Below are 16,121 nucleotides of genomic sequence, written 5' to 3' on the forward strand. Positions count from 1 at the left end.
TATCTACACAAGCTACTTTCCGATTTAAAAAAACTAAGTTAAAAATTTTGTAAACACTTAAATATTGTCAAAATTATAAAAAATTACATCATTCAATTTTTCTCGACAAGGGGAGCCGGCACACCAAATTTCATGAAATTTGAACAAAAAGTGCACATTTTTTTAAAATTAAAATGAAAATCCCCAACACGGCCCTAAACTATTAAGGTTTGCCTCCATAGCTCACTCACATATAGATACTTTTCACCGATCACCGATCATTTTATTCTAAATAATCATGAAATTCTTCACGTCTGATGCAATTTCAATACGGGTTTTCTTTGTTGCGTGGCTTAAAATGAATAATTTACAGCCATAATCCCAATGAAAATTCTTATTAGCTTTTTAGAAAATATCCTACAAGTGAGGTGTGAAATGTTCCAGTAGTTTTGAAGATGATGGGGATTTTATAATGTGTTTGATTTTTTCAACTAATTTTTCTGGAATGTGTTACAAAAAAGTGAAATTTTAAAATTAACTTTCAAATAACTATTTTGAATCACGTGGGTCCAGCGATTCACACAACGGTCAGATATGGCGTATGGTAGAGTACGGCGGGAAAGTTAAAAATGAAATTGGCTTGGAAAATTTATCATGAAAATACTATTTTTTGAAAAGAAAATCTTTTCCAACGTTTCTACGGCGAATGGCTGGAATGATTTTGGTTTTCAGCACATCAATAGAAAGCTTATTAAGTGAAGAATGCACAGTAGCTAGATTGAGTCTGAAATCGCAGCGGACGTGCCTTAAAACTAAATTTTTAATAAAGTCTAATGGTTGCGCCATCCGTTGGCGCCTTTGAACACTAAGGGTTTATACAACTAATAAAACTTGAAGTGGCGGGAAACGCCCACAATATCAATAAGTGCAGCCGATCGGTGCTCCACGTATTAACCTGTCTTTAACTTATTCTGTGGCATGGATTTGATTTTCGAGTGCCGGTGAAAAAATAATTTTCCTTTTTTGCAAGTAAAATCTCAAACTTGTTATAAATTTTTATATTCTATAAATTAGCGATAGGATTTCTGTTTTCCACCAAGAGGCCATTTGTATAGTCAAATTTGAAAGAATTTCAAACAAATCTAGTTAACCCAGAGGAGGTATTTAAGAATTTTGAGCTAAATTTTACAGCACATGTTTGAGGCATAAATTTTGTAGTAAATTTGGCTGTTTGGAATACGAATGTCTCTTTCGTGACTGTTTTTCTTTATTTTTCGTTTAATTAAAAGACCGATACACGCGAGGCATTCCGAATTTCTTGCATTAAAGGGCAAAATAAAAAAGCAATCACGGTGAAATATGCAAACTGCGGAATTTGATGCGGCATATTCTGCGAATCCTAATAGAGCAAGTGAACTTTCTACCGGTGGAATTCCAGAATTGAAGAGCAGCCGGGAACGGCGTATATGGTCCGAGTAATGTTAACGCACGCATATAGCACGGCGCAAATCGGCGCAAAAATATTGCCAAGAATGCTGACGCGCGGCCGAAAGAAGAAGATCACTTATTTTTTCATACGTCTCTCTTTCTGTGTGAGTATATGCACTCGCGGCTTACTCGCAGCACACGCATACTTTTGATTTCGCCCCCTCCCCTCTCCCGCGGCTAAGGTACAGGCGTTTGGCAGGAAGAGGTTCACCTGTGGAGGCAGCGCGCTCGCTGCCAGGCAGTCGACTTTTGCCTTGTGTGCTCCTCGCGCGCCTCTCCTCCGACCTCTGCCGCCGCCGCAGCCGTGAGAGTAAAGATGCTGCGCAGGTGACTCAGGCTTTTCATCCTTTTTCAGGAACCACCCTGATGCGAAGGCCCCCTACACGAAAAGGAATAATCAACACACTTGACGGTAAGACCTTAAAATTCTATTATTCCGTATTATTGTTGCTAGTTGGTCTAAGGGGGAAATTGTTATTTTTTTTTTTCTAAATGTGCGAGCCCGGGAGGTCACACGTGTGACAGAACAGGTTTTTTTAATGCTCTCCTAAGCGATGTAATTTTCAATTGCGCGCAGTCCTTTTCAATAAAATTCCCTTTTTCGAGAAATATTAGGGGATGAGGAGCAGAATAACACTCAGTTGCTCCACACCTGCACATTCCTTTCTGATAATAGAAGATGGATAGGCGTGTTGGACCTTTGCAACATGAAATTGGATCATTTCTAAGGTCAGATAAATTTTAACTGTAAGGGTAGCTGCGATCGAGAGTTGGGAAACTTTTAGACAGAGGAATGTTGATAGGACGGAGCGTGCCGAGATCTAGATCTGCTTAATGGAGAGCCCAGCGTGAGGAAAGCTGTTGAAAACACAAGGAGGATCAAATGTTGCTCATGAGCGCAGCATTATTTCGAGACAAACTAAAGGTCGTTGCATAATGCGCGCTACTTGGCCCTGGCGCCCACCATAATAATCGCGTTCAGAGCTGCCGAAAATATTTTAATTGAAGCAAATAATTTTAATCAATTAAATCAATTGACAGCAATTTTACAGTATCAAAAAATCGGGAAATTTCTTATTGTTTGGAAATTTCTGGGAGCTTCCATTTCGGATTCAACCTTGCTACTGTGCAATTTCAGCATAAAAGCAAAATCGGTTCTTCAAAAGCGGTAGAAACGACAGCAAAGTTTTTTGTGGTGGCTTTGAATATTTTTCCCAATCGACCAATTTGAAAGCCGTCGGAATCCAGCAGCAATCAAAAATAAATTTTTGAATTTTCGTTTACACAACCTCCCGGACTAAAATTTAATCAGTTTAAATATAGTTGTTTTAATTTTTCAGCAGAAACTAAACAACAATTCAACAGATGAATCAGATGTGCAAAGTTTGCGGAGAGCCAGCGGCTGGCTTCCACTTTGGCGCCTTCACGTGCGAGGGTTGCAAGGTGAGTATTTTTATCTATATAAATTTTAAACGTCGTCGATGATCGAGCTGAGCAGCAAAAAACGAGTTATTTATCACCGTATAACAAGCAATTCCATATAGTTTACAATAATAAAACATTTGGCCAGAGGGCTATTATTAATTCAGGTAGTCGCGAGAGTGCCGCGCCCTGTCGGCTTTTAACGCCGAGCAGACTGCTCCCTGCTATTATCAATACACCTTTTTTACGGCGGCTGAAAAATACTGTGTATACATTTCATTAATTTTCAATCAACTAGATTGCAAGCCTCGGGAGTTTCATCGCGCTAATTCTATATATTTAACCACAACTTGGAATTCAAGGTTTTTATATATATAGAAACTGAAATTTTGCAGAATGAAATGAAAAGCTCACGCACGTGTGTGTTGCGAAGTGTAAAGAGCGGTGCATAATGAATTGGTAAAGAGAAACAATTGTGTTTGCGTTGGCCGAAAGCGGAATTAGGCCGCGCGCGCATTTTACATTTAGGTTGTGTTCTTGCGAGGCGCCGACGCCTTGCACACTATAGCTGCTTTATATTTCGTTCTACCTTTGGCGCAAGAATAATTATTGCAACATAGGTTATGCGGTTCACTTTATTATAAACTGCAACTACCGACGAGCAGGGCTATTGCGACGTCTTATTACCTCTGGTGTGCTCTCGTTATTAAGGTCACCGGAAGTGGTCATTTACCCATGAAGGATTTTCTGCTACCGCCGCCGCTTCTCCTTATCGCACACCTTAGCAACACTCGCGCAATTCGCACACATAAATAAATAAATCCTCGATAGTGCTGAAAACATCGGAATTAAGGACACTCTAGATTTGAATTACTAAATAATTGATAAGTAGTAAATTAATTTTATTGGCAGATGTCAAGGTGAAAATTTGGTTTTTATCAGTGGAAGAAATGGAAGAATGTTATTTATCGGTTACAGTTTCACAATACTCTTTGGTTCTTTATTTAAAATGTAAGGTCCCTTTACTTATATAGCTGTGGAAAATATTTTACCTGCTGCTCGGTCAGTCTCTGAAAGGGATATTTTTCAATTCATTTATCAGTAAAGTTGTTGCTCAATTCAATTAAATGTTGCGTGTGCGGCGTTTACATTGGTATTCGAATCACGGCAATCAGAATCTGGCGAATTCTTCTCGGAAGATTTGACGTCAGCGTTGGAAATAGTGGCCTCTGTCTCTGTCTCGCAATCGATTTCACAAACACACTCGGATCGCGGGGCAGGATGCGCGGCGCGGAGAGGCGAAGGTGCGATAACGATGAAGACATTTCATCGAATTCTCACGGATCCGCTGTTTTATGGCACAATCTGCATTTGTTGCTGTAAAAGTATCAATTTTACTGCGAAGCAATTGACACCGTTTTGGTACAAAAGGAAAAACATAAAACATATATACTGTGCGGTTTCTTAATCTCTGTGAGAAACACTCGAAACGGAATTATTGCTCCTTCCGAAAACAAAAGTGTATTTGCCATTCACAGAGTGTTAATTTTTACAGTTGGCTGAGCACAGCTTATTATATTGAGTGCTAATTGCACCAAAAATAAAGCACGAAACATCCTCTTCACTCGAGAGCATCAGCGAGATCTGCTTGGTGACTACGTGTAACTGTCGCGAATAACTAATGAGCGACGACCACGGTAACAAGGTCACCAATTTTAATCTGGGCACAGATCCGCCGCCTCTGGTGAAGTAATATTATAAGTGCTTCTCGTCAGAATAAAAATTATTAAATGGGAAGGTTGAGTTAGACGTGGGATTTTTTTGCGAAAAACTCTCATTTGCCATTTCATTAAGAAATTTATATAGTGTTTAGCACACAAAATGCAATGTCCTAAACGCGCATTAATTTTTATTGCCTGTGACAAAGTTGAATTGACGTTTAAAGACCAGGAAACGATATATTGGAAATATCAAAATAATTGATGTGTCTTCGATACTAGTCTGGGCCCACTCCGGCTCTGTCCTCCTGGACAGGGCTTTCGTAAGTTGTTTGCCAGGAGTGCTGCCTTTTCTCACATGCTTATTATATTTTTAATGACGTGCTTTAACATGAATGTATATGACAATTTGTGAGAGTGAACAACAATAATAATAAAATAATAATTTGCAAAACACAATTTTCCTTCTGGGAACGTGGATTGTTTTTAACAGAAGTTTTAAACATGCACCTATTATAAATTATCACCTATTAGCACCTATTGTTCAACAACCAATCAGAATGCTCGATAATGGAGTGAATCTGGGTTGACCAATCAGCCTGAGCTTTTAAGCATTGTTTTAAACAATTATATCCGGTACTCCAATTTTAATTTGAGCAACAATTATATATTTCAACAAACTAGCAGGAGTCCTATAATGATTTTAACACATTGTTCTTAATTGTTTTAGCAACAATAATAGTTTTTATTTTACCCTAGTTTAAAAAACAGCCAAGCAAATCCCTGTTAATAATTTTTTAAATTTATTCTCGCAAAAAATTTCCCTTTCATGGTGGCATGCTAGAAATTAATATTTTTAAAGGCATTTCCAAGTAGAAAATCGTAGGTATTCTCATCCATAAAAATAATATCCCTCCACTGGTCGAATGCAGTTGCGTTTTTTCCAGTGAAAACCAGTCCGTAGAAAGCGAATATTTAGAGGAAATGCAGCATCCGAATTTCGAGGAGATAAAAAAGCAAAATTAGAGTGTCCATGTGTGGAAGAGGTCTGTGATTAGGAGAAATTCTTCCTGATCCAGTTGAGACTCTACTCGCGGCGCGGAGAACGAGGAATTTTAAAAGGCCCATAATTTGAGGTCAGCCTGAGCGGTGGGTTATGAATCGCGCAGAGAGAACTGTCAAAAGGTCAGCGCAGCGCGAGCGGGGAGAGAAAGAGACATTGTGAGTTTCCGATAAAGCACGGCCGGTCGCGGCAGCGGCGGAGGGACGGCACGGAGAGAGATCAAACAGTACTGAACCTACTTTTCGGCTCAAATGAGAAGAAGAGGCATATTTTCTCCTTTTCGAGCAGCAAAAAGGACGCCGCACCTGTTTCTTGTGCGCCGGGTGAATTTAGGAGGTCAAAGAACACATTTCGCCAAAAGGGAATCCACTCGGTGCGAGTGAGCGAGACAAAAATGTATAAAAATTATGCGCGCCGCATGTACCCCTGCGAGCTGGCTGCGGCTGGACGGTCGCACCGAGAAAACAGCAAAATACTTGACTGCTCTTTAAATGCTTCAAATAAATTTATTCCGGTCCATTTAAGGCCGCGCGCGCATCACCGCCACCGAGAAAGACACGCACTGCACAATAGAAAGACTTACTTATTTTTTCATGTGCGCGCACGTACCTGCCGCTTTTTAAATGTAGTAGTAAAAACACGTCATTAAAAGTCGGATTTCAGCCTCGACTATAAACGGATTAGACACAAACTTTTATGGCCAAACAGTGAATGGAACTTTTAATTGGATAAAAGTCAAAACACCTTCTAGCAAATTGCCTAGTTTGCAATAAAATAAAATTAAATAAAGAGAGTTGTTGTTAATTTGGCATTCTTGCGGTGACATAAAACACCAAGCACGCACCGATCGCAAAGGTTTTATGTCGTTCTCTTTCCCTTCTAATTGCTGCATAAATTACAACTGCTCTCTTTGGAATTTACTAAGCCTCCCTTGTTCGCCAAATTTGAACACTGGTCCTCGGGAAAGTCACAGCATATTTGAATTGAAAATTAGGGCACGTACCTTCTAGAAATTTTTGCAGGCCAGTAGGTTATTTAAATTTATTTTTTTAACAGTTGCTTGCGTTTAAACAAAATAATTAATCTTTGATATAGGGTCCAGTTTCAGCTGATTCTGATTGCATTGAAAGAGATTCTGATTTTTGAATAATTCGGATAATATATTCTACATTACACAAAAAAATGAGGAGTAAAAATTTAAATCATGGCAATTTGCAAAATTAAAAGCCCTTGGAAGTATTTTTATGGCTGAGTTTGATTCCTGTCGTTGAGATCTACCCAATATTGTATATATTTTTACTGCCACGCAGTGTGAGATAAATATGTATAGTTTCAACTGGCTTTTCTAAATTTTATGTTTCAAGAATAATTGAATTAATTAATTAAAACATAACAAAGTAATCAATTACCTTTTTTAGAGAATTTTCTTGAGAAAAAAATTGATTCCAATTTGAATGGACTAATGAATAAACCACGTTCTGCTTCCTGTTCGCAGTCCTTTTTCGGACGATCATACAACAACCTGTCGAGCATAACCGACTGCAAGAACGGCGGGCGGTGCGTGATCAACAAGAAGAATCGCACCTCGTGCAAGGCGTGCCGGCTGCGCAAGTGCTTGGAGGTGGGCATGTCCAAGAGCGGCTCTCGCTACGGACGCCGCTCCAACTGGTTCAAGATCCACTGCTTGCTTCAGGAGCAGGCCACGGCGGCCGCGGCCGCCCGCCAGCACCACCAACAACAACAACAATTAGGAGGAAAGTCTCCGACGCCGTCACCGCCGCTCGACCATCACGGACGGCTGCACCATCGCGACCGAGCACCCTCCGCAAATTCCTCACCGGAGAGTCTACTGTCCGACACGAGTATCGATGCCACCGACTACCACCCTTTCCTACCCTTCCTGCAGCCATCGCATCTAGCCGCTTTTGCCGTACAAAGGTGAGAGATATAATTGTTTTTTTTTAAATATAATTTTTTATTATATTGTACTTATTTAAACCGTGCTTGGCTAGCGTCTTCATACATTAAGGGTAATTAAATCTTAACGTTTAACTATGATCAGAAGAAAACGCTGGAAAATAAATTTTGGTCGGAGAGATTTGAGTTTTTTTTGTCGTATTCATCAGGTTTTGCGAAAGAATTTGTGGAAACCAGGGTGAAATCTGGAAAAAAAACTGGCGAGTTAAAGTTCCCAAAAGCATGAATATCTCGAATTGTAGTGAAATCTACAATCTTTGCGCCAAACGATGCCAAATTAGACAGCAAAAAATATTTAAATTTTCATTTTAATGTAAAATAAATTTTATTTGTTTTAAATTCGATTTTTCTTTAAAATGGCCCTTCTGATTTTGTACAAAGTATGGGACAAAATGTTGCCTCAAGTGTGTATAGTATTCACTGAATTTTCGGGATGGAAAAACGTGCAGTTTTTGAGATACAGAAAGTTAAAAATTGATATTTTTAGTTCAAGTAAAAAATCAAAATTGCATGATCGGTTGATTTTTACCCTGGGAACATACTTTGGTTTATCCCTGAGGTCAGAAAACTCCATAAGAAATCGAACCCTGGCGTTTGGGTAGCCCTCGAGCGATCAATATTATTAAATTCCCATACAAAGCCACCTCAACGATGCCTGACGGCAATGTTTTGGTTCGGTCTACAAGATTTGCACACCGTTGGAAAGGCCAAGTCAAGAGCTTTCAGAAAATGTGCAATTTGACCTTCAGTCCACCTTACGGATGCTTAAGGAAGAGATTTGGGCACATTAGGGCGTTTCCTGATCATCCTGGTAGCTTTCCAAATGGTCAAATTGAACATATTCTGATAGCTCTCGGCTTGGCCGTCCCAATGGTGTGAAAATCTTGCCGATCGAACCTATACAGAGCCCGTCAGGCGTCGTTAAAGTGGCTCCTTAATGGACTTAGATTAATATCGATCCTCGGGGGCGGCCCTGACGCCAGGGTTCAATTTCTAACTTGTTTTGGTGGTCTTGTGACCTCAGGGTTGACCCAAAGCATAATTGAAGGGGAAAATTAACTTATTATCATATATGCAATTTTTATTTTTCTCCTATTCCCCTGAACTAAAAAATACCGATTTTTCAACCTTTAATATAGGCTTCTGTATCTCGAAATATGTATGCGCAGGTTTCTCCATCCCAAAAATACTAGGAAAACTATTCAAACTTGGGGTCAACATTTTGTCCCATACTTGGAAAAAAACCCTTCTTGAGAATAATCAAATTTTAAAAATAAATTTAAAAATTACTCGGATTTGAAATTTTTAAAAACCACACATTAAAATGAAGTAACAACACAAATTGCAGACTATATCAAATCTCTCTAAACAATTCAAGAAACTGATGCTGATTTATAAAAATACATTTTAATTTAGGAAATGAAATTTATATTTTTAATAGTATCGTAGCTGAATTTTCAAAATAATCACGTGGAACTAATTAATTTTTACAACTGTGTTCCAAATATTAGTTTAGCCCTCACAAATTGTAAATGTATATCGTCTAATGGGCTGCTTATTAAAAAGAGAGTATGTTTGAACGCCCTCCCGCCTCATCGATCATCCGCCTGTGTCACAGTTCGTTGCCGATCGATTAATTAATCAATTTCCAGATCGCTGCTGCCTCCGTTCCTGCTACCGGAGAGCATCAAGAGCGGCAGTCAGTTGCTGATGAGCATGGGAAATAGAGACCTGAGCAGAACGACCTGCGCAGATGAGTCGGACCAGGCGATTGATCTCTCTGTCAAACGAGACACTAATAAGCGGCGCTGCGTGGACTTTGAGGACGAGGACGATGAGGACGACGAGAGCGAATTGGTGGTAGACGAGCAGGAAATCAGGTGCTTACCAAAGGAGTCGAAGACCCTGACGCCGCCAGCCACACCGCTCGACCTCTCAAGGGTGGAGGCCTGATCTATGTTATTTATTTTTAGTAAATAATTATTTCAAACTCTCGTCCTCGCTAAGGAGAGTAAAGCTTAATTGACTCTCCTTAGTCCTCTCATTTTCTTAGGCCAGTATATATGATGTGTTTGAGTGTTGTTGATATTACATTAGTGTGATACTCACTGCGAGAATTTAGCAAAAACAGGGGAAGTGCAATAAATCAATCGAAATAATATTGTTCGTCGAACATGTAGTCAAAGTGAGTTCACCACTATAAAAAAACATTATACATATATTGTCAATGCAATATTTTTTAATAAAAGTATGAAACGTGTATATCAAATCTTCTGTTTTTTTCCACCCGCCCCAGATATTTACAGTGAAATAAAAAATTTATTGAGGTCTTCCCTCTGTTGCAAGAATTATTTTCTTTCGAATTGTGTCGCGTCCGTTTATTTTGGCTCATTAAACAATGTGTTGTGTCCGTTGTGTGTGGTATTTTGTCATTGTTGTAGACTGGATGCAAGTGCATATCCCTACAAATTCATTCAATTGCCGTGCGTATTTGAAACAGTCTAGTCCTCACAAGGAACCACCACATAAATTACGAAATTAAACTTTGTCCCTCAGAGAGTAATGATATTCAAAGAAAGTGATCTAACACCATAGGTGAGCTTATAAAGTTTCTGAAAAGGAATATTTTATAAATAGGCATTTTTGTCCTGCGAATTTGAAATTTAGTATGCTGAGAGTCTCCTTCACGAGACAAATCAAACGATGTTTTGTTTTTTTACTCAATTAAAGATATTTTATTGTGGATAACTTCCAAATTATTCATGTACAGAAATTAATTTTAAATTTTAATATTTCCCAAGAATTATAATTTAATTTGTTTATTTCCTAAATGGGCTCAAATATAGCAAAAAAATACTAAGACTATTGAGCCACGTTTAAAATCGACTGGATTTACAAGAAAAAGCATTATTTAAAATATAAAACTCATAATTTTCTACTTAAACGATACATTTGTTTTGAAAATATCAACTGCTGATCTGAGATTTTGGAAAATGTAATTTTCAATCCTGTTGGTTGTAAAATGAAAAAAGCCGTTTTTTTATCACGGAATCTTATTATTGTTAGTTATAAGGTGTCAACACTCAAGTTTGGTTTTCCACATCATGAAAGAAACGGAATTCATCATCGTTTCCCAAAAACGTCCTCCTTTATTTCTCCGACAAGTTTCGGCGTCTTAGTGAAGCCCGGTTTTATTATAACTATCGCAATACGCATTAGTATCAAATCAGATCAAAGACTTGTTTGAGGAATAAAGAAAGTTTTTTAGCAACGAGGATGAAGTCTGATTTGTCTTTCATAATATGGATGTCACAGATGTGGTTGTTCACATTTATAAGAAAAATGGATAGAAAAGAAACTTAATAAATTTGCTTGAGTTGTCTAAAATGATGCCAAAAACCGTTTAAATCCCCAACCCAAGTAGAAAAAATTTTGTGTGAGGTTTCTGCCTGTAAATTTAAAAGAATTATCCGGCTAAAATTGTTATTTAATACTCTTGCATACTTGCAATATTTGTAGCATCTTTTAAACAATGGTGATGCTGCGGGGCCCCTTAAATATCAACGGTCCGCATTGAATCTAGAAAAATTTGAGTTTTGAAAATATTTCAACCTGCGCCTCTTCATTTCTTAATTTTCTTACTTATACAAATAATAGAAAATAACAAAAGGAAGATGGCCTAAGTATGTATTACCCAGTCTTTTGTTACAGTTACTCAACAAGGCGCCCTGGTCCCGGCAAACTTGCGTAACTTTCAACAACCAAACGCGAATTTTCTTGTCGCAAGAAAAGGTCAACAATCAATTCGACAACGAACATTTGGGTGTTTGTTCAACGTTACGCAATTTTACCGGGACCACGATGAAGGGATGTTTTATGTGCACAGCAGGCATTCTGCGCCTGTATGTGTGTGCACTAAATAAGTGCAATATATTATATAGAGCAGCCTTGAAGATTTCGTTTCTAAATTCTATTACTGTCACGTGCAATGTTTATTTCTCATCGAGTTAAGCAAAATAAAAAAAAATTGACAAGGATACTTTTCAGTTGTTCTGTCATTTATTATTAAGCAAATGTACAACAGTAGCCACATAGAATTCCTTTCAAACACATACAGAGAAAATCGGGGGTTCGACAGTTTGACGAATTGCATGTGACATAAAATAAAGATATTGGTACGAGTACAAAAAGAAAATAAATGCCGTAGGATTACAGTTTAGCAATTTGACACTTTCAAGTTCTCGTATAGATCAGGGACGACTTTGCGCGCGGGTTTCTTTCTTACTTTCTTAAATTGATCAAGTTAATCGTCTAGAGTGTGTGACGACATCAAGATTGCAAAATCAGTAGTAGCTTAAAATCGGCGCCACTTCTGCCTGCGTGGATTTATTTCAGACATTAGCTGCTGCATTTCTGTGTACAGTGTCCTGCTCTTCTGCTCGAATTAAATTTCAATCAGCTGTCACGACTGTAGGAACACATCACTACTCTAAAATTAGAACTGCTGGAGATGGAAGCATTCAGAGAAGCAAAACCTGTCCAGTGCACTCACAATCAATGAATAATTGTCTTTCGTCCAATCTCGCTTCTTCACATTCGCATGAATCGGTTTAGAGACACGGGCCTTCGCTCACAACCAGACTATTTCAAACAAAAAACTGCGGCCATTTTCTTCTGGCGGCAACAGTGGATAGTGATTGATGGGGGAGCCTATTCTTTCTTTCTTTCTTTCTTGTAATACACAAAATAATACCAGATTCACGCTCGCGGGGGCGCGTCCACTTACGTCGCGTACCGCTTGGTCCACAGCCGAGCGATGCGGTCGTGCTCCTCTCGATTCTGCAGCAGCTGTGTGGCGATGCTGCCCACCAATGGGTCAGCTGAAATTGAAAAATAAAAATAAGCACATGCTCAAATGAACACCAAAGTTGGTAATTAAGATAAAATAAATAAAACCAACAGTGTTAGCAGGTTAAGGAGCTCTGAAGAATTCAAATCAATGGGAAGTAGTTAAAAATCAATTTTGGAACGCGTTATAGATTTGGTTTAAAATACCGTTTCAACTTACTTAAAGTCATTTCTTTTAGAATATGGCTCAAAATTGATCATTTTCCTGACAAGAGAACCCGGAATCTGTTCCGCTCTGAAAAGCACAAACCCCCCTTCATTTTCACGATGTTAACATGGATCAAAATTACAAAGTTTTAACTTGCATTGTTTTCGAGTTAAGGACAGGGCAATTTTTTGGGAAAAACTTAAAAATCAATATCAAATACAATTTTTGTTCAATCGTTGTGAATTTTGTTATGTAAGACTCCCCTTGACCAGACTAGTTGATTGACATGGATTATTAATTTGCTAAAAATTTTAATTTTCAGAGATTTTTCAACGAGGTGACATAAGAATCTTCTAACATAGAAGTACTTTATGTAAAATTTTAATTTTAAGGATATTAAGTTTGAAAAAGCTTGCTATATTTTTTCAACTTTACATTTTCATGCAATATTTAATTTTCAATAATTACAAATTTAATGTTGATTGAGTTTAAAATAATTTTACTTCACAAATTTTTATTTAATTTGCCTAAGTAAACGGAACCAGAAAGATATGCAAAAGGATTTCATGCCAACAAATAGAGATTAACATAAAACTTACCTGGGTTGCAATCAGTCAATAGTGAGCATATGGAGAGAAGCACTTTTGAAATGGTGAGAGCAGGAGACCAATTGTCCTTTAGGATGTCCAAGCATATCACACCTTGGCTGTTGATGTTGCAATGGTAAATTCGTGTGCGGAAGGTGACCTTGAACAGAGAACAGTAACAATAATTCAGATAAGAGGAAAACCTGAAAGTTTTTCATAAAAATGCAGTGTACCAATAACTAACAATGAATTTTGAAATCATTAATTAGTTTTGGCCCGTGATCTCAACTTAAGCTAGTTTAAAAGCAGCAATCTTAATTACCAGTTTAAAAAAAAAATAACTTGAAACCGCTCTGCCGTGCTTGAGACTTGAATTGAAAATGTATCTAGCGTTGATTCATGGGTAATTATCAGGGTTCGCCGATTTAGCAATGTGCAAAAATGCACCACTGGTTTTTAGCGAAAAAAAAAAACAGCTGGAAAAAACCATCAGGTTTGGGTTTCCCCGCATTTTTCTGAATATAACCCCTAAAAATTCATATTTCACACCACAAAAATCAGAAAATTATGAAAGTTAAGATTTTAGGTTTCTTGGCTTTTTGACTGATTTTGTAAAAATCCCTCATGTTGTCATCCAGCAACATGAAAATTTGTAATCATTAATAAAAAGGCATATATTTAAAAAAATGAGCAGAAATGCATAAAAACCTGCAACGTGGGTTTATCTGGAAAAATGCGGGTTTTTGCGAACCCTGGTAATTAATAACAATTTGCAAATAAATCAGTACCTTCGGGGGTTTGAAGGGGTAGTCTGGGGTGAAGTGGATGTCGAGGAAGAAGACGCCGCCCTCGTATACGGAGCCCGGGGGCCCAAGGATGGTGGAGACCCACTCGTAGAGATTGTCGCCCTTGGGGCCGGCTGAGCAGTTGGGCGGCGGATCGAGCGTGATTTCGGCCAGCTCCTTCTGGATCCTGGACAGATTGCTAATTGAGTGGGTGTGAAAGAGACGGCTCTGCTCACTAATACCTTTTGGCTGACGTGCTCAGCGCCTTCGACATCTTCGGGTTGCACCGAGGGGTGGAAGCAGGGGAGGAAGTTGCGCTTGTCTGGTTCGACTCCTCTTCGACACTATTATTGTTCGACGTACCTGCTTCAGCAGACATTTCTGGAATAAACAAAAGCCACTATTTATAGTGTTGTTCACTGTTGGTTTTCTATTAGGAAACAACATCGTTTTTATTTCAACAATAAATACATTTTAGAAATATATATTACGTACTTACTTGTTAGTTTTCAAAATAATCGCTTACAATTAGAGACTTGAGAGTTACTTATAAATTGAATAGGATTACTCGCAATTCGTTTCATTTTATTTGAAGGACATGGAAAGTCAAATTCTAAGCGCAAAACAGTATAAATCAAAGAGTCAAAAGAGGGAATAATTATCAGGAAAATGATTTAATTTTAAAATCAAGGAACATTTTCATTAAAATTTGAATGACATAAACGGTCAATGACGATAAATTGTTTATTTAATCAATGGCGTATTTTAAAGAGTAAATTTAATATAAGAGTTTGAAACTAAGTAATTGGTGGTCTCCATTTTTTAAGTGGTTTTGAGCGTCTATGTAAGATGCGAGCAAGAACTGCATAGTGAAAAAAACAGCTAAATGATACCGTTTTCTAAACTATTTAATCATAAAAAGAGCAAATACCGTTTTGAAGAAAACCAAAAATTTTCTTGGAAAAATTCTTGATATCCGAAAATTTCAATAAAGAATCACTAATCAGTCTTTGTGACAGTCGTCCGCCCTTTTGCCGAACCCTACTATAAACGCACGTAGGCCTGAAAAATCTGGCGAAATTCGCGTCCGAACGGCCGTCCGGGCTGACGGCTGGCCGAAAGCGAGCGGAAAATCTAATTTCCGCCGCGAGTCAATCAATTCGGCTGGGGAAATTCGAGCCGAAAGTCGATCGGTTGTTGACAAACAACATGACATCCTCCATTTTGGTTCGATCCTTGGCCGAAGCAGAATTTTGAGGGGAACCGCTTGGTGCGGCCACGTCCGGGTGGCCGTGGAGCCGCACCGGCCCTCGAGCACGACCTGGCCGCCTCCGGCCTGGCGCGACAGGGTTCGTGCAGTCCCGGGAAAAGGAAAAAAGGGCAGAATTACCTCAGTGAGAGTTAATGGACATGAGCGACGCTTCACTCGCAGTGCCGCCGCGGCACCGGCGTCAATTTAGACACGCTCGACGTCGCTCGCCGAATCTTTCAATCGGAGCCGACGCTTCGATAGATTCGGCCCTCGATTCACCGACACTTCTGCTAACAATCCGACGACTTCTACCTCCGCAAATTACGATTTTCCGGCTGAGGCAGTGCGATGAAAATACTCGAGTTCGTCGGGATTAGAGAACTTGCGCACGCTGGTCGTCATTTGTTTTTCAGCCGCGATTGGCGCTTCCGACGCGCTACTACCATCTCAAACATTACAAAACGCTAAAAAGAAAGGGAAAGGGAGACCAGCTTAACGCACGATTCACGGCCACTCAAGTGGATATAGCTCGCGGGAAATTTATTTCTTCTTAATTTAAAAGTCTCTAGAAATCGAAAACTCGTCCGCGCTCGTGGGTTTACAAAAGAATTTTCCCATGAAATGACAATGTTAAATTGTGATGTCCCGACTCCCTATCGTGAAAATCATGATAAATATCATAAATATTTTTAAAAATTAGGGAAATTTAGCTCATAGTTCGCACACTGTTGGATAGTGCGATGAGAGGAATCGAAAATCTTGGACAAGCCTTGTTAAAATAGAAGAACAACTAC

At 38.8% G+C, this 16,121-nt stretch overlaps 2 protein-coding genes across 4 annotated transcripts; one reads left to right on the plus strand and one right to left on the minus strand.

Moving 5' to 3' along the window:
* The first annotated feature begins 1,097 nt into the window (after positions 1-1,097).
* LOC135945577 (zygotic gap protein knirps-like) lies at positions 1,098-9,909 on the plus strand. 2 transcript variants are annotated; one of them, XM_065493353.1, is made up of 4 exons: positions 1,098-1,879; positions 2,808-2,910; positions 7,166-7,608; positions 9,300-9,909. In XM_065493353.1, the coding sequence occupies exons 2-4, from the start codon at positions 2,833-2,835 to the stop codon at positions 9,598-9,600; spliced, it is 822 nt and encodes a 273-aa protein (XP_065349425.1). In that variant the 5' UTR covers positions 1,098-1,879; positions 2,808-2,832; the 3' UTR covers positions 9,601-9,909. The 2 variants fall into 2 exon arrangements, with proteins under 2 accessions (XP_065349425.1, XP_065349426.1); XM_065493354.1 differs by having other exon boundaries at positions 2,811-2,910.
* Positions 9,910-11,684: 1,775 nt separating this feature from the next.
* Ubc2 (ubiquitin conjugating enzyme 2) lies at positions 11,685-15,743 on the minus strand. 2 transcript variants are annotated; one of them, XM_065493355.1, is made up of 5 exons: positions 15,466-15,743; positions 14,318-14,456; positions 14,079-14,274; positions 13,303-13,450; positions 11,685-12,527 (listed from the first exon to the last, which is right to left on the minus strand). In XM_065493355.1, the coding sequence occupies exons 2-5, from the start codon at positions 14,452-14,454 to the stop codon at positions 12,430-12,432; spliced, it is 579 nt and encodes a 192-aa protein (XP_065349427.1). In that variant the 5' UTR covers positions 14,455-14,456; positions 15,466-15,743; the 3' UTR covers positions 11,685-12,429. The 2 variants fall into 2 exon arrangements, with proteins under 2 accessions (XP_065349427.1, XP_065349428.1); XM_065493356.1 differs by having other exon boundaries at positions 14,079-14,262; positions 15,466-15,741.
* Positions 15,744-16,121: the final 378 nt, after the last annotated feature.

The sequence above is a fragment of the Cloeon dipterum genome, chromosome X, assembly GCF_949628265.1.
Source record: "Cloeon dipterum chromosome X, ieCloDipt1.1, whole genome shotgun sequence".
Taxonomy (NCBI): Eukaryota; Metazoa; Arthropoda; class Insecta; order Ephemeroptera; family Baetidae; genus Cloeon; species Cloeon dipterum.